This window comes from Sus scrofa, chromosome 4 (genome assembly GCF_054392235.1).
Source record: "Sus scrofa isolate SSC_HxYL_T2T_F1_AM1 chromosome 4, Sscrofa_HxYL_maternal_Yorkshire_Landrace_v2.0, whole genome shotgun sequence".
NCBI classification, from domain to species: domain Eukaryota; kingdom Metazoa; phylum Chordata; class Mammalia; order Artiodactyla; family Suidae; genus Sus; species Sus scrofa.
The window spans coordinates 53916066-53937471 of NC_139386.1; the positions used below are offsets into that span (position 1 = coordinate 53916066).

General features: G+C 34.8%; 1 protein-coding gene across 2 annotated transcripts in view; it reads right to left on the reverse strand.

Moving 5' to 3' along the window:
* CNBD1 (cyclic nucleotide binding domain containing 1) overlaps positions 1–21406 on the reverse strand; it is a 563418-nt gene that overhangs the window by 174927 nt on the left and 367085 nt on the right. For both annotated transcript variants that reach the window (XM_085024296.1, XM_085024295.1), the window contains exons 7-8: positions 3435–3572; positions 2197–2329 (exon numbers count right to left, since the gene is read on the reverse strand). In XM_085024296.1, the coding sequence (XP_084880422.1) occupies positions 2197–2329; positions 3435–3572 (271 nt within the window). The remainder of the gene's footprint in view (positions 1–2196; positions 2330–3434; positions 3573–21406) is intronic.

Genomic DNA, 21406 nt, shown 5'->3' on the forward strand with positions numbered 1-21406 from the left:
ACTGTATAAGTACAAGCACCAAATATTCAAAGGGCTGGGACTCAGTGGATAAAGAATGTCACCTTTGACTTATACAATATTCACAGATTGTTCAGTGCAATAGATAGTTTCCACCACTATTTTAAAAGGCATTTACCAAAAAGAACTTAAACCCAGTATGTCTGAGAAACTACGTATCACATCAGCATTTTATTGATTTTGTGATCTAAGTTTAAATCTTTTTTAAGTTGTATTTTAGACAGAAACACATATTCATCATAATTTATCAAATACATTAAAACATATAATCATTCCACTTTTCCAAATCTTATATTCTTTTGGCACACATAGTTGAAAAAAATCCTTGATTATGGTTTCTTTCTTCCTTTAAAATCATCGGGAAAATATTAATGTCCTGATAAATTAGCAAAGCTAAGAAGTTTTTACATAAAGTAGCCTAGAACTAAGGCATGGACCAAGATTTGGTATTACTAATATAAAAAGGAAAACACATGATAAATCCAACCATTCACATTTTAAAAAATTATTTTAGGTTAAATATGGGCTAAATACTGTATTTCAAAATAATTACAAATAAAACATTAAAATAAGCATAGGTATAAATTTGGAAAAAAAATTAGGAAAAGGTTCATAGTCTCATTAAATTTAATAAGTTTATTAGGGAATCTCGGTTTTCGAAGCATAACTGTGTTTACTTTTTTCTAGAAGGTGAACTTTCTGTATGGTGTTATGTTAAACCTCACTTTTCTATTATATAGTGACTCCATCAAAGCTTTTCTTAGCTAGATTCCTTAACTACTTCACCATAGTTTTATTATTAGAATAGTCACATTTTGGAATTTATAACTTACACCCATACTTTTTATAATTTTTTTCAAAGCCTCATCTGCAGCATATGGAAGAATTTACTGGCTAGGGGTTGACTCTGAGCTACAGTTGCCAGCCTATGCTACAACCACAACAATCCCAGATCCAAACCAAATACACAAACTACAAAGAAGCTTGTGGCAAATCTGGATCCTTAACCCACTGAGAAGGCCAGTAATTGAATCTACATCCTCTTGGACATTGTGTAGGCTTCTTAATCCACTGAGCTACACGGGAACTCCTAATTTTAAATTTAATTTAGAAATGTTCTCCTCCTCCTGGCACCACCTCCCTCACCACAGTCATGGCTCTGCAGGCTTGAGGTAGGCTAGTGATTCGTGACTGAAGGAAATCTAAAACTCTGACCCACGTATCATAGTCCCTTTTGTGTTGGTGTCAGTTTTGCCTGCTATAACAAATATCATAGATCAGGTGGCTTAAACTACAAACATTCCTCTCAGTGTTGGCACTTGGGAAGTCCAAGATCAATAGATTCAATTCTATTAAGAGCCCTCTTTCTGGTTTGCAGACCGCTGCTTTCTAGTGATATTTTTGCATGGCCAAAAGAGATCAACTCTCTCTCTCATCTCTTATTTTAAGGAAACTAATTCCATTCATCAGGGCTGTACTTTCATGTCTTAATTACCTTCCAAAGTTCCCACATCTAAATAGTATCACATTAGGGATTAGGGCTTCAACAAAAATTTTGTGGGACATAAATATCAGTCCATAGCAGTTGGCGTCTCTTACTTAGAAGGCTTTCCTAGATGGAATCATTGTACAGAATGACTCAATGTTACCTTCACTTTTTATGTATATATAAAACAGAAGAAACTCATGCATCATTACAACACTGAATATTGGAAATATAGGAAGCTTCACTGCTATTATCCCTTATCTCAGCTTCTCTTGTTCCCTACAATGATATTTTCCCTGATAAGGGGTATCGCAAGGATTGATAAGCAAACATGTTGCTTAGATAGGTGTTATACTAGGAGAACAGAAAAAAATGACAATAAACTCTCATTGCATAACTACTCTTTATGGTTTGGTCCTGACTTACACTGACTGCCAGGGTAGGACAAGGATAGAGCTGTGGGAAGAAATAAGAGGATGTAGAAGTAAGCCCACTTCTGAGATCCCTCTTCAAGTCAACATAGAATGATTTTTAATTTAAGAAAGCAATACTCCAATTCAAAGGTAAAATTAAATATATTAGAGAAACACTCATTAATAAATACTGTAAAAATATTAAAACTAAGAAAAATTACAAATTCCAATAATATAATGTCATACAAAGAAAATGATGCAAAACTGCATTAAACTCACCATGACCTGGAGGAAATTTTTTCCATTTAATGAGTGTAACTAGCTCATATATGGATAAAGTAGGCCACTCTTCATAATATGGACACTTACGAATTAATTTCACCTTATGTTTATTTTCTAGCTTTGTTTTTTCCTAAAAAAAAAGGCATTATCAAAAATTTTATATTAGGTGTTTTTTAAAAAGAAGAGAGAAAGGATATAATATAGATCAATGGATGTAAAAAAATAAAATCTATATGAATAAAAATTAATAAAAAATGCATTTGAATTTTAGGGGAGCATGTCCACATAACTATATTGAACTTTTAATCTTCAGATCTGCTACTAAAATACTTCCAATTTTTTTAGACATCTACAAATATTTTTACCATTTAAAAAAATCCTATTATATTCAAGACTGCACTTAAAGTTGAATTTGACATCACATATGTGATACTGACATTTTGAAAATAAAACAAACATACAAAACAATTTTTTTAGCCAGCCACTTGAAACCACTTACATGAAGATCATTGTATCAAAAGAAACCTGTTAGGGATTAAATAAAAAAAGATAGATGTCTCCTCACTGTTGCTGATGCCCATGCCCTATAGCACCTGCCCCAGGATCTGGCAGAGCATGGCCATAGGAGTTATGTTATCTATACCAACTTCCCCTGTCATCCATGGAAGGAGAAATAGGAGAGGGGATAAATTTTGGAATATAACTAAAAGACAATAAATTGTTACATTTGAAGAAAATATCCTAATGCAGCAGAATTAAACTGTGATCACCTATTAATATATCTCTGGGTTCGATGTGTGTTATAACTATGAAGTAGCATGTCAATAACTCCCAAGTATTTTTTTCTCCTAAGGTAGACAGTAGAGATTTAGATATCTGGCTGTCTGAACATTCTGGTATCCCTGATACAAGACATGCTCTTGAAGCCCAAAACATACAGTTGTGGAATTAATGAGAAAAATGAATGAGTGAATGAAGGACTGAATTTTAGATACATGAAAAACCAAAAACACTCTAAGATAATAAATTATATCCATAGAGAGCTTTCTTTCCACTTCAGCTACTCATCACAGGCTTAAATGATGTTCATCAAATAAATCATATTTTTGTGGTCTCTAGTTAAAGTCAAATTAAAATAGAAAAGACATATGGACATCTTCTGTCCAAAGAGGCAAAACTTAGCATTTTAATTTATACCCATATTGTGTTAATATATGGATTAGATATGGTCATACCGATTTTAACTTTGCATAATTCTTTGCAGGGATTTTAAGAATTTCGCAGTCTTCTTCTGTCACCACTGCATACTCCTTTGCTTCTGATTCAATCTGAGCTGTAATTTCCAGGGTTCCAAAGGTACTCCATTGCCCAAGCTGTAAAAATACCAAAGGCAACTTAACTTTCATTATTATTTTTCAATATAAAAATAACAGTGATGGTGATAGGAACAATCTAGAAGAGTTTGCAAAAGGAAGAAGTGTAGGTCAGACTTCAGGTCTTTGAAAGAAAGAGTCTGAACAGATTTGCATGGATTTTATACTCCTTCTGCCCAATGTCACTTGCCAAAAGCAATAAAACATTTTTATTTTTTTCACTAAGATAAAGAAAATAAAGGAACAGATCTCCTGTTTTATTCACTGATTTATTTTAAGTACCTGAACTAGTGCTTGGTACATAGTAGCCACTCAATAAATATTTGTTGAAGGAATGAGGACATAGTACAATATCCATGGTCTTCTGTAGATTTTAATATACTCATATATTGGTAGTAACAAAGAAAACGAATGTAGTGTTAGGCATTGTATACATTACTGTTATATATATGTATTCATGTAGGGCCTCCTAATTTATTATGTAATAAATAAATATTAAGCATGGCAAAAATGTTTCACTAGAATGCACATTGTAAGTTATTAGGATGTAGAGAGAATGTGTATATCTACATAGAGGATCTATATTCAGGTTTGCTGTGAAAAACTGGAGGACTTAAAGTAAAACAAGGAAAACTTCTTAGAGAAAGTATTGGGTCCATATGGCTATCTAAAAACGACATAGGCGAACCTCCTTTCTTCCACTTCAAATGCATAGAAAAACTGAATATTTTTATTTTAGTTGAATGAATAGCTGAGATTGAATCTGCAAGTTCAGAAATAAAGAGGGGATTTAAACAGTTATTCCAAAAGCCAAAGTGGCCCACAGTGATATCAAACTAGAACAAAGCCCTGAGGGATTAAGTTCTGGGGCTTGTCCTGCAATGGAAATAGGAGATGAGACTCAGAACCATATAAGGTGAGGAACTGGAGTTGAGCCTTTTTGCCTGAAGCCTAGAACATGGAAGGATTGCCCCTTGTGTGAAACAGAGACAACTGAAACAGAGACAACAAAACCTTCACTCATTAATCTACCTGTGGAACTGGGGAGAATTGTCATAAAATCAGGATCCTAGGTCTGCTACTTGTGTGAATGCAGAGTAAACATTCACACAAAATACAGGACCCAAACATAATGTAAAGCTTGGTACACAACTGAAAAAAAGAAAAACGAAACAAAGCAAAACTAGGATCCAGGAAAGTGCAATTTTAAAACCTTATGCATGAATTTGAGAGAAAAGAAATTCCATCAGAAAGCAATCTTTGCTTGATAATAAAATAATGATTAAAAATTGCAAGTCACACAAGTGAATAGACCCTTATGAGAAAAACTCAACAAAGAACTAAAAAAAAAAAAAAAAACAACCTAAAACAAGATGTACGTTTATTATACTTAGACCATAAAGGGAGAACATGACATTACAGAAGCAAAAAGAAACATTTTGTAAAAGGACAAAATGAAATTTTCATAAATAAAAAATTAACTTATTGAAAGAAAAAACATAAGGAATGCATTAATTAGTAGAAAAAATAAATAAAGAGTTCAAGACATGGAAAAAATATATGAGAAAATTATTCAGAATAAACCATAAAAATATAGAAGGAATGGAATAAGTGGGTATTTCTTAAGATATAGATGATAGACAGAGACCATTCAACATAAATCTACTAGGATTTCCAAAGAAAGCAAAAAGAATGAGAGTGAGGTAATTAATAAGTAACAATGGCTTCAAATTTCCAGAACAGAGATGAGTCTTGAAAATAAAGGAGGACACAAAATCTACATATATATATTTATATTTTATATCATTGCTCAAGATTTGCTGTATTTCCTTAAACTTTCTCCTCCAAATCCAACTTCATCATCTTATTAGCTATCAGAAATTTTGAATAGATGTTTTCTATATATTTTTCCAGATTTTTCTGATTGTTTTTATGTATAAGATTTAGCCTGAGTTACCTAATAAAGCAGTATAAGCATAAATCTTATGTAACTTTGAGTAACATTCTTAAGGCTTTATTTCTCGATTCATTAACCAATATCATCAGACTCCCTAATACTATTAGGAAAGTATTCAACTTCCAATACTCTTCACCCACTCGCTTATTTTGGTTGAATTAATTTTATTATTGCATTTCCATTCCATTCTGTAACTATAGTCATCTTCAAAATGCTCAGGAAAAAGAACAATCAAACTAGAATATTTGCTTAAAATAACATAGTGTGAGTATAAAACTAAAACAAAAGCAATAATTTTCGGAAGCATGTGGAACAAATTGCTAAAAAATTAATTTTAGAGGAACAACATGTAATCCAAAATAACGTTATGCAAAGAAATTAATATAGAAAATTGGTGCCAGTTTAGAGTAAGGTGTAGAAGTATAAATACAGTTTATTCAGAGAAGTGGGGTAAAAATGACAGAATACCTATTAAACTTTTCTTTAAGCTTTTTTGTATTTTATCAATAATATGAAGTATTATGAAATTGTAGACTTTTTAGACATTTAAAATGCAGGTTCAAAAACAATTTAAAAATGGGCAGAAGATCTAAATAGACATTTCTCCAAAGAAGACATATATATGCCCAAAAAGCATTGAAAGAGTGTTCTTATTATTAGAGAAATACAAATCAAAATTACTATGAGGTACCACCTCACATTGGTCAGAATGACCATGATCAAAAAGTGTACAAATAACAAATTCTGGAGGGATACGGAGAAAAGAGAACCTTCCTACACTGGTGGTGGGAATGTAAATTGGTACAACCTCTATGGAAAACAGTATGGAGGTTCCTCAAAAAAATAAAAATAGAACTACCATGTGATCCAGCAATCCCACTCGTGGGCATCTATCCAGAGAAAACTGCAATTTCCAAAGATACTTGCAGCCCAACGGTCATCAGAGCACTTTTTAAAAGTGCTAAGAAATGCAATCAGGAGGAGGAAAGATGGCAGAAAAGTAAGGGGACACACTTGCCCTCTCCCATAAACACAACAAAAAAAACACATCTACAGGTTAAATGACTCGCACAGAACAGCAATCAATCACTGGCAGAAGAACCTAAACTCCAATAACGGCAAGAATCTTGTGACATAACTGGGTAAAACAAGAGAAAAGTGGAGAGAAGGGGAATCTGATCTGGACTGGCGCTCCCAAAAGGGAACTGTGGAGGAGAAAGGGATCCCACACCTTGGAAAGTCACCTACTCGACGGAAAGATCAACCAAATCGGGAGTGCCCGTTGTGGCTCAGTGGTTAATGAATCCGACTAGGAACCATGAGGTCGTGGGTTTGATCCCTGGCCTTGCTCAGTGGGTTAAAGATCCAGCATTGCCGTGAGCTGTGGTGTAGGTCGCAGACACAGCTTGGATCCTGCATTGCTGTGGCTCTGGTGTAGGGCGGTGGCTACAGCTCCAATTTGATCCCTAGCCTGGGAACCTCCATATGCTGCAAGAGCAGCCCAAGGAATGGCAAAAAGAAAAAAAAAAAAAAAGATCAACCAAATCAGAGGAATCTCCAGATGCAGAGAAGAGTGCAGCAGTAAGTCAGAGTTCTGAAAAGCAGAGTGAGAACCAAACAGATCATCTGAAATACTGGCACAGTCACCAAAAATTGAGACGCTTGGGTTGAGGCTGAGCACGGAGACCGTGGCTCTGGAGGTTAGTCCCCAGGAAAGGGCTGGGGTGGGTGGAGCGGAGACTGCCTGAGGGGTCTAGGAATCGGTCTGTCAAGTTTGATGGGGCAGAGACTGCCTGGGAGACTAGAAAGCAGAGTGTTGTAGGGGGAGGGAGCAATATGTTAACAGCTGGGATGTGGAAAGCCACATAAGAGGGAACCTGGGAGAAGAGCTGGATCTGCAGGAGAGACAAGGCGTGAGTTTTGGGGAGGGGAGAGAAGAAGGGGTGGGCCACCATAGAATACTCCCCACGCCACAGCAAGCTCACCAGCCTGCCAGCTATCAGAAAGCTGTGCTTCACAGTGCATCCCCCCTCCCTCTACCCCTCACACACGAGCTGGACCTGAGGCTGCCTGCCATCCTGGAGGGCTGGCCTAAATATTTGCTGGAAGCCTACCACCACAGGGGCTTTCCCTTTCCTGGCCTGATTGCCCTGTGGAGGAGCTACACCCCTGAGGAGCAGCACCCAACACCACCAGCCCCTGGGAAAAGGCCTACAGCCAATAAAAGCTAGAACAAGCTTGGCCGGGCAGTGAAAAAAATCTGCCCCTATTCTCAGGCAGTCCTTCCAAGTTGGGGTGCCCTGGGGAAGAGCCTCTTGGGTTCGCAGCAGCTCAGCTATCTGCTCCAGCCCTCAAGGGGTGCAGCACTGCCCTGGAACAGGTGCCCAGCAACACCAGCCCCCTGTAAGAGCCCCACAGCCCAAAAACACCAGAGCAAACTCTGCCCGTCCAAGTGAAATCTGCTTCCATCGTGGTGTGGATCTCCCAGTCCTGTCTGCTCTCACGAAGTCCTCCTTTGCTTCAGAGAGACCATGTCAGCCCCTCCCACCCTCTGGAAAAGCCATGCTGCCTCAAAGAAGACTGACCAACAACGCCAGCCCTCAGGAAACATTCCACAGCAGTGCCAAGGCAAACACTGCCCGGCCACAGAGAGTACAACTCCACCAGGAAAAAGGAAAACAACAAGCAAGATGAAGAAGCTGAGAAACCACCCCCAGTTAAACCAACAGGAGAACTCACCTAAATCGGTCAGCAATGAAACAGATCTCTGCAGTCTGATAGACCTGGAGTTCAAAAGAGAAATAGTGAAAATACTGAAGCAATGAAGAGAAGATATGAACAGTAATGCAGACACCCTCAGAAAGGAACTGGAAAATATAAGGAGGGCCAAGAAAAACTAGAAAATTCATTTGCAGGGATACAAACTGAACTAAGGGCAGGAAAAACCAGAATGAATAATGCAGAAGAACGAATTAGTGATGTGGAAGATAGAATAATGGAAATCACCCAATCAGGTCAGCAGACACAAAACCAAATGAAAAAACATGAAAGCAATAAGCAATATAAGAGACCTATGGGATAATATAAAGCGGGCCAATCTACGCATAATAGGAATTCCAGAAGGAGTAGAAAAAGATAAGGAGATGGAAAATATATTTGAAGAAATTATCGCTGGAAACTTCCCAAATCTAAAGGATACTGAGTTCAAGATAGAGGAAGCACAGAGGGCCCCAAACAAATTGAACCCAAATAGACCCACACCAAGACACATCATAATAAAAATGGCAAAAGTTAGTGATAAAGAGAGGATCCTAAAGGCAGCAGGAGAAAAGCAGAATGTTACCTACAAGGGAACCCCCATAGGATTATCAGCTGATTTCTCTACAGAAACACTACAGGCCGGGAGGGAATGGCAAGAGATATTTAAAGTGCTAAAAGGAAAAAATACGCAACCTAGAATACTCTATCCAGCAAGAATATCATTGAAAATAGAAGGGGAAATAAAATATTTTCCCAACAAACAAAAGCTAAAAGAATACAGCAATATAAAACCCAGGCTAAAAGAAATACTGGAAGGGTTTCTCTAAACCAAAAAGAAAGGAAGGAAAGAAAGTGAGGAACAGAAAAAAAAAAGAAGAGGAAGAACTAGGATTGAGGAAACCACAATCAGTGAGCAGTCACTCAAATAAGCCAGCATTCAGATTTAATCATGAACATGTTTCAAACAAAATAAAATTAAAAAGAAAAAAAAAAGAGTCATCGAAATTGTAAAATGTGGGCAAGGGATGTTAGGAAATAAATAGACCTGATCTTTGTTTGTTTGTTTCTCTTCTTAATTTAACACAGTAATGAAGTGTTTGAACCTACAGGACCATCAGGCTAAAACACACAATTATAGGAAGGGGTTAGCATACTTAAAAAACAGGGCAACCACAAGCCAAAACCAAACGTTGCATTCACAAAAAATGAAAAAAATACTCAAATAGATAATAACCAGAGACCATCCATCCAAAAAAAGAAAGGAAGAATGGAGAACCATACAATCAACTGGAACATGAGGTTCAAAATGGCAATAAATAATCATCTATCAATTACTACTTTAAATGCCAATGGACTGAATGCCCCAATCAAAAGACACAGAGTGGCTGAGTGAATAAAAAGGCAAAAACCTTCAATATGATGCCTACAAGAAACAAACCTTAGGAGTTGCCATCATGGTCAGTGGTTAACGAATCCGACTAGGAACCATGAGGTTGCGGGTTCGGTCCTTGCCCTTGCTCAGTGGGTTAACGATCCGGCATTGCCGTGAGCTGTGGTGTAGGTTGTAGACGCGGCTTGGACCCCACATTGCTGTGGCTCTGCTGTAGGCTAGTGGCTACAGCTCCAATTCGACCCCTAGCCTGGGAACCTCCATATGCCATGGGAGCAGCCCAAGAAATAGCAAAAAGACAAAAAAAAAAAAAAAAAAAAAAAAAAGAAATTCACCTTAGGACAAAGAATACATATGGACTGAAATGAAGGGGTGGGAAAAAATATTTCAAGCCAATAGACATCACAGGAAATCAGGCATTGCAATACTCATATCAGACAAAATAGACTTTAAAACAAAAGATATAAAGAAAGACAAAGAAGAACACTATTTAATGATTAAGGGATCCATCCAAGGAGAGGATGTTACTATCGTCAACATATATGCCCCAAATATAGGAGCACCCAGATACATACAACAAATACTAACAGACATAAAGGGAGAAATCAATGGGAATGCAGTCATAGTAGGAGATTTTAATACCCAACTCACACAAATGGACAGATCCTCTAGACAGAAAACCAATAAAGCCACAGAGATCCTGAAGGAAACAATAGAAAAGTTAGACTTAATTGGTATCTTCAGGACACTAAATCCAAAAAAATCAGAATACACATTCTCTCAAGTGCACATCGAACATTCTCAAGAATCGACCACATATTAGGACACAAAGCTAACCTCAACAAATTTAAGAGCATAGAAATTATCTCAAATATCTTCTCTGACCACAATGCCATGAAACTAGAAATCAACCATGGGAAAAGAAATGAGAGAAAACCTACTACATGGAGACTAAACAACATGCTACTAAAAAACCAATGGGTCAATGAGGAAATCAAGAAGGAAATTAAAAAATACCTTGAAACAAATGATAATGAAGACACAACCTCTCAAAATTTATGGGATGCTGCGAAAGCAGTGCTCAGAGGGAAATTGATAGCGATACAGGCCTTCCTCAAAAAAGAAGAAAGATCCCAAATGGGCAACTTAACCCTCCACCTAAACGTATTAGAAAAAGAAGAACAAAAAAGTCCTAAAGTCAGCAGAAGGAAGGAAATTATAAAGATCAAAGAAGAAATCAATAAAATAGAGATTCAAAAAACAATAGAGAAAATTAATAAAACTAAGAGCTGGTTCTTTGAAAAGGTACACAAAATTGACAAACCCCTGGCCAGACTCACTAAAAAGAGGAGAGAAAGAACTCAAATAACCAAAATTAGAAAAGAAAAAGGAGAAATCACAACGGATACGGCAGAAATACAAAAAACCATAAGAGAATACTAGGAACAACTATGTGCCAACAAATTTGACAACCTGGAAGAAATGGACAATTTTCTAGAATCTTACAGCCTGCCAAAACCGAATCAAGCAGAAACAGACCAACTGAACAGACCGATCCCTAGAAATGAAATTGAAGAGGTCATAAAAACACTCCCTACAAATAAAAGTCCAGGGCCAGATGGCTTCACAGGCGAATTCTATGAAACTTATAAAGAGGATGTGGTGCCCATCCTCCTTAAACTCTTTCAAAAGGTCGAAGAAGAAGGCATACTCCCAAAGACATTCTAGGATGCCACCATCACCCTCATTCCAAAACCAGACGAAGATACCACCAAAAAAGAAAACTATCAGCCAATAACTTTGATGAACATAGATGCAAAAATTCTCAACAAAATCTTAGCCAGCTGATTCCAAAAACATATAAAAAAAAATCATACACCATGACCAGGTAGGGTTCATCCCAGGTTCACAAGGATGGTTCAACATACACAAATCAATCAAGGCCCTACACCACATTAACAAAAGAAAAGTCAAAAATCATATGATCATCTCAATAGATGCAGAAAAAGCATTTGACAAAGTTCAACATCCATTCATGTTCAAGACCCTCGCCAAAGTGGCTAGAGAGGGAGCATTCCTGAACATGATCAAAGCCATTTATGATAAACCCACAGCAAATATAATACTCAATGGGGAAAAACTGAAAGCCTTCTCACTCAAATCTGGAACAAGACAGGGATGCCCACTCTCACCACCTCTCGTCAACATAGTTTTGGAAGTCCTAGCCACAGCAATTAGACAAACAAAAGAAATCAAAGGCATCCATATAGGAAGAGAAGAGGTAAAACTGCCACTGTATGCAGATGACATGATACTATACCTAGAAAACCCTAAGGACTCAACCCAAAAACTACTTGAACTGATTAATAAATTCAGCAAAGTATCAGAATATGAGACTAACATTCAGAAGTCAGTCACATTTCTGTACACCAACAATGAAATATTAGAAAAGGAATACAAAAATACAATACCTTTAAAACTGCACCTCACAAAATCAAATACCTCAGAATACACCTGACCAAGGAGGTAAAGGACTTATATACCGAGAACTATCAAACTTTAATCAAAGAAATCAAAGAAGATGCAAAGAAATGGAAAGATATTCCATGTTCCTGGATTGGGAAAATCAATATTGTACAAATGGCCATACTACCCAAAGCAGTCTACAGATTCAATGCAATCCCTATCAAATTACCCATGACATTTTTCACAGAACTGGAACAAACAATCCACAAATTTATATGGAACCCCAAAAGACCCAGAAGCACCAAAGCAATCCTGAGAAACAAAAACCAAGCAGGAGGCATAACTCTCCCAGACCTCAAAAAATATTACAGAGCCACAGTCACCAAAACAGTGTGGTACTGGTATCAAAACAGACAGACAGACCAATGGAACAGAAGAGAGAATCCGGAAATAAACCCCGACACCTATGGTCAATTAGTCTTTGACAAGGGAGGCAAGAACATAAAATTGGATAAAGAAAGTCTATTCAGCAGGAATTGCTGGGAAACCTGGACAGATGCATGCAAAGCAATGAAATTAGAACACACCCTCACACCATGCACAAAAATAAACTCAAAATGGCTGAAAGACTTAAATATAAGGCAGGACACCACCAAACTCCTAGAAGAAAACATAGGCAAAACACTCTCTGACATCAACCTCATGAATATTTTCTCAGGCCAGTCTCCCAAGGCAACAGAAATAAGAGCAAAAATAAACCCATGGGACCTAATCAAACTGAAAAGCTTTTGCACAGCAAAGGAAACCAGAAAGGAAACAAAAAGACAACTTTCAGAATGGGAGAAAATAGTTTCAAATGATGCAACGGACAAGGGCTTAATCTCTAGAATATACAAGCAACTTATCCAACTCAACAGCAAAAAAGCCAATCACCCAATGGAAAAATGGGCAAAAGACCTGAATAGACTGTTCTCCAAGGAAGAGATACAGATGGCCAGCAAACACATGAGAAAATGCTCAACATCGCTGATCATAAGAGAAATGCAAATCAAAACTACCATGAGATACCACCTCACACCAGTCTGAATGGCCCTCATTAATTAGTCCACAAAGAACAAGTGCTGGAGGGGCTGTGGAGAAAAGGGAACCCTCGTGCACTGTTGGTGGGAATGTAAACTGGTACAGCCACTATGGAGAACAGTTTGGAGATACCTTAGAAATCTATCCGTAGAACTTCCATATGACCCTGCAATCCCACTCTTGGGCGTATATCCGGACAAAACTCTACTTAAAAGAGACACATGCACCCGCATGTTCATTGCAGCCCTATTCACAATAGCCAGGACATGGAAACAACCCAAATGTCCATCAACAGATGATTGGATTAGGAAGATGGGGTATATATACACAATGGAATGCTACTCAGCCATAAAAAAGAATGACATAATGCCATTTGCAGCAACATGGATGGAACTAGAGAATCTCATACTGAGTGAAATGAGCCAGAAAGACAAAGACAAATACCATATGATATCACTTATAACTGGAATCTAATATCCAGCACAAATGAACATCTCCTCAGAAAAGAAAATCATGGACTTGGAGAAGAGACTTGTGGCTGCCTGATGGGAGGGGGAGGGAGTGGGAGGGATCGGGAGCTTGGGGTTATCAGACACAACTTAGAATAGATATACAATGAGATCCTGCTGAGTAGCATTGAGAACTATGTCTAGATACTCATATTGCAACAGAACAAGGGGTGAGGGAAAAAAAATGGATACATGTAAGAGCAATTTGATTCCCATGTTGTACAGCAGGAAAAAAAATAAATAAAAAAAATATGAACCTCCACAGGAAAAAAAAAAAAAGAAAGAAAGAATTACAATAAATTTAAATGTCCATTTGCATAGGAATGGATTAAGAAATTTTGGTACATATTGGCAATGGAATACTATTCAGCCATGAAAATAGTGAAATAATGACATTTGCAGCAACATAGATTACCTAGCCATGATCATACTATGTGAAATAAGTCAAAGACAAAAATATGGTATTACTTATATGTGGAATCCAAAAATAGTATAAATGAACTCATTTACAAAATAGAAAAAGACTCACAAACATAAAAATTATAATTACCAAAGGGGATGGAGGCTAGGTAGCTATGAACTGAGAGTGTGGTTAACACATGAATACTACCATAAGTAAAATAGATAATCAACAAGGATATACTGTATAGCATAGGAATTCCATTCAATATCTTAAAATAAACTATAGTGGAAAAGAATAGGAAAAAATATATAGATATATGCAAACATACATATAATGGAATCACTTTGCTGTACACCTGAAATTAATACAATATTGTGAATCAAGCATTTTATTATCTTTATATTGATACTTAAAATGCCTTAAATTGTATACATCAAATATTTGCAGTTGTTATCTTTGGATGATGGAATTGCAGGTAATTATCCTTATTTTTATGTGTCTCTCTGAATTTTCTGAATTTTTCAATAAATATAATTTAAAATAGGACATTATAAGGCCATTTACATGACTTACAACTCAATCTTTCTAAATGTTTTTTGGAAAATATTCATTAAGTCTATGTAGATGTTCCTATTTTCCTGGAGATATTTATTAGAAATACACAAAACAAATAGTTTGTCTCACCTCTAAGCTTTTGTTATTTCATTGAAAATGGATAGATATCTTTATTGGGAAATGATGTTCTCATGATTTAAAAATTAACTTCTCTAATAGTGCATAACCCAACAACCTATCTCTGAATATTAGGAGTTGGTAAAATCATTAAGATTTCTTCTGAATAAAAACATCATGTTGAGACTTGCATTTTGCCAAAATGAAAAACAGAACACTTTCACAGGTATCGTTTTTGTTTTGTTTTATTTTTTTCCATTGTTTCAAGCTTCTAGGCACATTAAAAGAGATCAATATCTAAAATTACAGTTTCTATTTTTAAACCAAGAAAAGGTCTTGTTCTTAACACCATGAAACATATTTCCTTTTCTAAGGGACTGAAAAAGCAGAGAGAGAAAATGCAAAGGCTTTTTAGATCAGGGATTCATGACTGAGGTCTAAAGATAGACTTTTAAAGACTTTCAAACTCCTAATGTATTATGCCACATTGTGATTATTTGTAAATTTCCATTTTCCTTGAGTTTCTATAGCATTTATTAAATTTTCAAAGTTTTCTGTTTTCTCACAGGTTAAAAAGCACTGTTGCAGATAGAAAAATATTATTTTTCCACCATGATTAAATGGCTTATGTAGAAAGTACTTTCTTACAACTAAACAATGTTGTACAATAATAGAGGGATAAAAAGATGTATTTTATAATCTTTCACGTACTTAGAGAGATTTGGGCCATATTGGGGCTATACTGTGATATCTAGAAGGAAGAAACAGGAACAGACTTAATGTGAGGACAATCTTCTTGGAACTTAACTCATTCCACTGGCTGAGATATTGCACTGTGTGTCTCTGTAGTAGTTCCCGGGGTACACTCATTCCAACCTGTATGCTGAGTCAAAGAAGACATTTTCTATTGTAGGAAAATAACTGATATTTTAAGATTATATAGATAATGATGCAGGCTCTAAGTAAAACTACAAATCAAGTTGATTTTTAGATATAGTCCATAAATTCCTCTTTAAAAGTTTGGCTAAATGAAACATCTTTTATGTCCTTCACACATTTTAGCAAGAGACTAGACATCATAATGGATAAGAAAAGATGTTCTTTTTATTTGCTCTAAAACAGTTGGTTCTTTCAAACACCCTCAGGGTATTTCCACCTCTTCAGTTGTTCACATGACACACTTGTCTGAAATATCTAGCACACTGACTGTTTATCTGAATTCTACCCAGCTTCAAGGTCCAGTTTAAATCTTATCCTTTTCGGAAACTCTCCTGGTTTAATCACAATTATCCCTCTGATTTCCAATAAAATATGTACTATGCTGTTTTGTTATATAACAAGCAATGCTCTCATAAGTGAGGGCACTCTACAAAATAAGATATTACTATCTTAAAATTGCGAGGATAAAGAAATTTCCTTCCATATAATAATAATAATATAGGGAGATTTTCAACAGCAAATGAACTTGAGTTGTGTAATATCACATGGTGCCACTTTTAAGACCAGTAATATTCAAATTAAATGGCTTACCTGATGCCTTTTTAAATTCCACTCTGGTTATAGAATATTTCAAGTTTAAATCAGTTGAATCAACCATTTGATATTTGTTGAGAAGTAACCTAAGATTTAGCACCAAATCAATTTTTTAAATGTCCCAAATGCATTTAAAAAGAATGTACTTTCTGCAATTGCTGTTTGCAATGTTGAATACAGGTCTATTAGATCAACTTTGATAATTGTGTTATTCAGAATTTCTTTATCTCATTCTGCAGCAGTTTCCAGCTTTCAGACTCAAATTGGATATTGGTCACAGATTTTGAACTTGCCAGCTTTCAGAATTCCTTCGCCAATTTCTTCTATATCTCTCTATCTATCATCTGTCTATCTATTTTTCTATACATCTATCTTTCTATCTTCTATCGGCTCTGACATATAAGTAATTACAGAGTTCAGCGTTTTGTTCTGTGAAACTTGGGAATAGGCAAATGTCTAAAAGAAAAGAGAGACACCAAGTTCTTTTACTCTGATTTTCTTTTTCCAGTATCTTGGCCCCTAAATTTTTGACTGAACTCAAAGTTCTGTCACTCTGGTACTCTAAGACTTATGAAAGTTTGGATTCACTCTTTTCTTCTTAGTTGTTCCATCCCTATGATATTTAAAAATTGTCAGTTGCCTCAAAGAAAAAGCCACAGAAAATTTCTGTATCAAAACAATGTGTTTCTCTTCTTTTGTGAAGCATAGCCCTTCAAATCCTGGTTCATTTGGTTACCCTTAAATACCTTCAGAACTATTCTTTTTTTTAAAATTTTATTATAGATGATTTACAATGTTCTATCAATTTAAGCTCTACAACAAAGTGACCCAGTTATACATATATACACATTCTTTTTCTCATAATATTTTCCATCAAGAACTATTCATCTATTTGTACACATTGGATACTAATGAGAGTATGTGAGTACTTAGTATTAATTGCAATTTGCAAGTTGTCATGTAAGTGTGTCTTGTTTATTTTTCTCTCTGAATTAAATCTCTTTTCAAAGTCTTTTAAAGAGCTATATAGTTTCTATTTCATATACCAAATATAACTAGGGATGCAGAAAAGGGTAGAAGAACAAAGAAAAAATCACCCGGAGAATTCATAAGAAATATGTTCCTGATGTGTGTCATTCCATTCACAATGTAAATTCTTCTGAACAGCCCAGAATGCAACCTATCTCAGAATAGCTCAGCTGATAACCATAAGCTAAATCTCAGATGGATTCCCAGTATTTCCTCATGCATTTTTTTTATGTTTCATAGAGATAAACTCATATATTTCATAATTTCTAAACATTTTTGATCTTAAATTAATACTACTGATTAGTTATAGATGAGAAAAATAACTTTTCATATGTCTATTATTTGAGACTTTTTATTTTATTATTACAAAGGAGAATTTAATCAATCTGATATATAGGACTGAACCATTCAACCAGTAGAAATAATCATTCCAGCAAAATGACCCTTCTATCCTGAGAGGTTATACTGCAAGAACTATGCATGGTATAGTCACAATAATTTAATGGTAAGCATTAAGAAGTAAAAAATATTTCTGTATAATATGAAATTCAATGTCAACTAAAGGAAATGCTAGCTTCTACTTTAAATAGTCATAAGCTTTAAAAATTAGCATGTAATGGTCAGTAAAAAATTAATGGATCATGTGTTGAAATGAATATTTGATGTGATTTCATACATAAGTGCTCATCAAATGTCCAATAGCTATTGCAGTTATAAAATCTAGAGCACCTTAATGGGTTAACGCCATTCATGTGCTGTAGGGCTTATCAATTTTTAAATTAATTGCTTTTATGTGATTTGAATTTTACATAAAAGATTATATATCTTGGTAGCTTTATATAGCAGACTCTCTTTTTCTAATAAGCCAGAAACACTACTTCCTGATTTTATATTCAAAATGGAACATTTCCCCCACATAGCGCTGAATTCAATGTTCATATATCCATTATTTCTGAGTTTAATGTATTCTTACAAAGAAGATTCAGTTGAATAAGCTTAGATATGAACTAAAATAACGGTGTCAACCTAATCTGAATGTGAAAATGATTTAATATTTACATTTCAGTTATAGTAAAAGTTAAGTACTTAGAATTTCATTTTGGACTATTCCATATTTGCCATTAAAGAACTCTAAGTTTCTTAAATATACTCTCCACTTTTGCAACTGTATAGCCTATTTTTTAAACTTTTCAATGTACAATTTATCCTTGAACAACATGAGTCAAACTGCATGAGTCCACATAAATGCAGGGTTTTTTTAATAAATATATTGGAAAGAGTTTTGGAGATTTGTGACAATTTGAAAAGCCCCAAATTTTGTAATCTAGAAATATCAAAAAAGTTTAAAAAATAGATATGTCATGAATGTATAAACTATATATAGACACTAGTCTATCCTTACATAAATATAAGGTTAATGATATTTAATATAAATTAATAAAGGTTTTCTTTATTGTTTTAAAAATTTGTTTTCAAAGAATTACATTGCCATACAATTTGACTCTCACAATTGGAGAAGTTGTGATACATCAGCCTATATCACAGGTGTTTTTTTTAATAACAATATTTCTAATACTATATCATTGATATGTCTATAATACTGCATGCCATCAGAAACATATAACAATTTATTCATTAATGTATAGGTTAGGCCACTGGGAAGCAATTTTATAGATTACACTAGGTCAACCTACTGCAGCTATATCACTCCCTTGTCATTATTAATGTGTGAATTGTTTTACCTGCATATAAATATGAATCTTTTTAAATTTTCTTTTAACATTTGATGTCTAGTGTTAATGTAGATAACATCTACAGTGACGTAGGTACTGAAGATGATTTATCTTGTAAAAGGATAATGTAAACATATGGTATTGATGAATACAGTAGGTTACCATAAATGCATTTTCTCTTTCTCATGAATTTCCTAATAATATCTTATTTTCTCTAGTTTATCTATAATACAGTATATAATGCCTACAATATACAAAATGTGTGTTAATCAACTGCTTATATTATTGGTACTTCTTGTGAAGAATAATATTAGCAGTTAAGTACGAGGAGAGTGAAAAACTATACACAGGTTTTTAACAGTACAGGTATAAGTGTCCCTAAGTCCCACAGTATTCAGGTGTCCATTGCATAGTAAGTAAATGAAAATAATGATAAAATGTTTATTCCTAGATATTCTTTCTTTGATACAATTTTAAACAGGATTGTTTTAGTGTTTTTTCTTTCTAATACTTCATTACTTATGTATACAAAAGTAACAGATTTCTGTATATTAATCTTGTATCGTGCAACTTTACTGAATTGATTTATTAGTTTAAATAGTGTTTTGGTGGAGATTTTAGGATTTTCTATATACAGTGTCATGACATCTCCAAATGCTGATAGTTTTATTTCTTCCCTTTCAATTTGGATTCCTTTTATTTCTTTGCCTTGTCTGATTGTTGTAGCTAAGACGTTCCTAATACTATGTTAAATAGAAGTGGCAATAGTGGTACTCTGACTTTTTCCTGATTTAGAGGAAAGGCTTTCAGCTTTTCACTGTTGAGTAATGTTAACTGTGGATTTGTCATAAATGATCTTTCATCTATTAAGTTATGCTCCCTATTCTAAACCCATTTTGATGAAATTTTTTTATCATGGAGAATTGTCGAATTTTGTCAAATGTTTTTACTGCATTTATTGAGATTATCATGTGATTTTTAGCCTTCCTTTTGGTAATGTGATGTGTCATATTGATTAATTTATGAATATTGAAACACCTTTGCATCTCCATAATAAATCTCACTTGGTCATGGTGTATTATCCTTTAAAAATATTGTTGAATTTGGTTTGCTAATACATTGGTGAGAATTTTTACATCTATAGCCATCAGAGATATTGACCTATAATTTTTGTTTTTTTAGCGACTTTTTCTGGTTTTGGTATGGGGGTAATTGTAGCCATACAGAATGAAATTGGGAGTGTCCCATCCTCTTCACTTTTTGGAACAGTTGGAGAAGGACAGGATCTTCTTTATAGAATCCCTCTATGAAGCCATCAACTCCTGGAGTTTGTTTGTTGTGTTTTTTTTTTTTTAAATTCAAATTCAATTTTACTACTAGTGATTGGTCTGTTTGAATTATTTATTTCTTCCTGATTTAGTCTTGACATTGTTGAATGTCTATAGAAAGGTGTTCATTCCTTCTAAGTTGTCCAATTGTTGGCATACAAATGCTTACTGCATCAAAAAGAATAAAATTACCTAGGAATAAACTTGACCAAGGAGATGAAAGGTCTCTACTCTGAAAACTACAAAACATTGAAGAAGGAATTTGAAATCCACGAAAAGAAATGGAAAAAAAATATCCTATGTTCTTGGATTGGAAGAATTAATATTGTCAAATTGGCCACATTACCCAAAGCAATCTACATATTTAATGCAATCCCTATTCAAAATACCCATGACATTTTTCAAAGTGCTAGAAGAAATTATCCTAAAATTTATATGAAGCCACACTAGATCTGAATTGCCAAAGCAATCTTGAGAGAAAAAAGAAATAACAAAACTGGAAACATCACCTTTCAGACTTCTGACTGTACTACAAAGCTAGAGTGATCAAAACAGCATGGTACCAGCACAAAAAAAGAGACACATAGGTCATTGCAACAGAAAGGAGAGCCTAGAAATGAATTTATGCACATATGATCAATTAATCTATGACAAAAGAAGCAAGAATATACATTGAAGTAAAGTCAATCTCTTCAATAAGTGGTGTTGGGAAAAATGTACAGCTCCGTGTAAAAGAATAAGATTAGGACATTTCCTTATACCATATAAAAAATAAACTCAAAATGGATTAAAGACCTAAATATAAGATCTGAAACTATAAACCATAAATATAAGATCTGGAATAGAACATAGGCAGAACACTCATTGACAAAAGTTTTAACAATACTTTTTGGATTTATCTCCTAAGGCAAAAGAAATAAAAGTAAAAATAAACAGTGAGATCTAATTATACTTAAAAGCTTTTTCACAGTAAA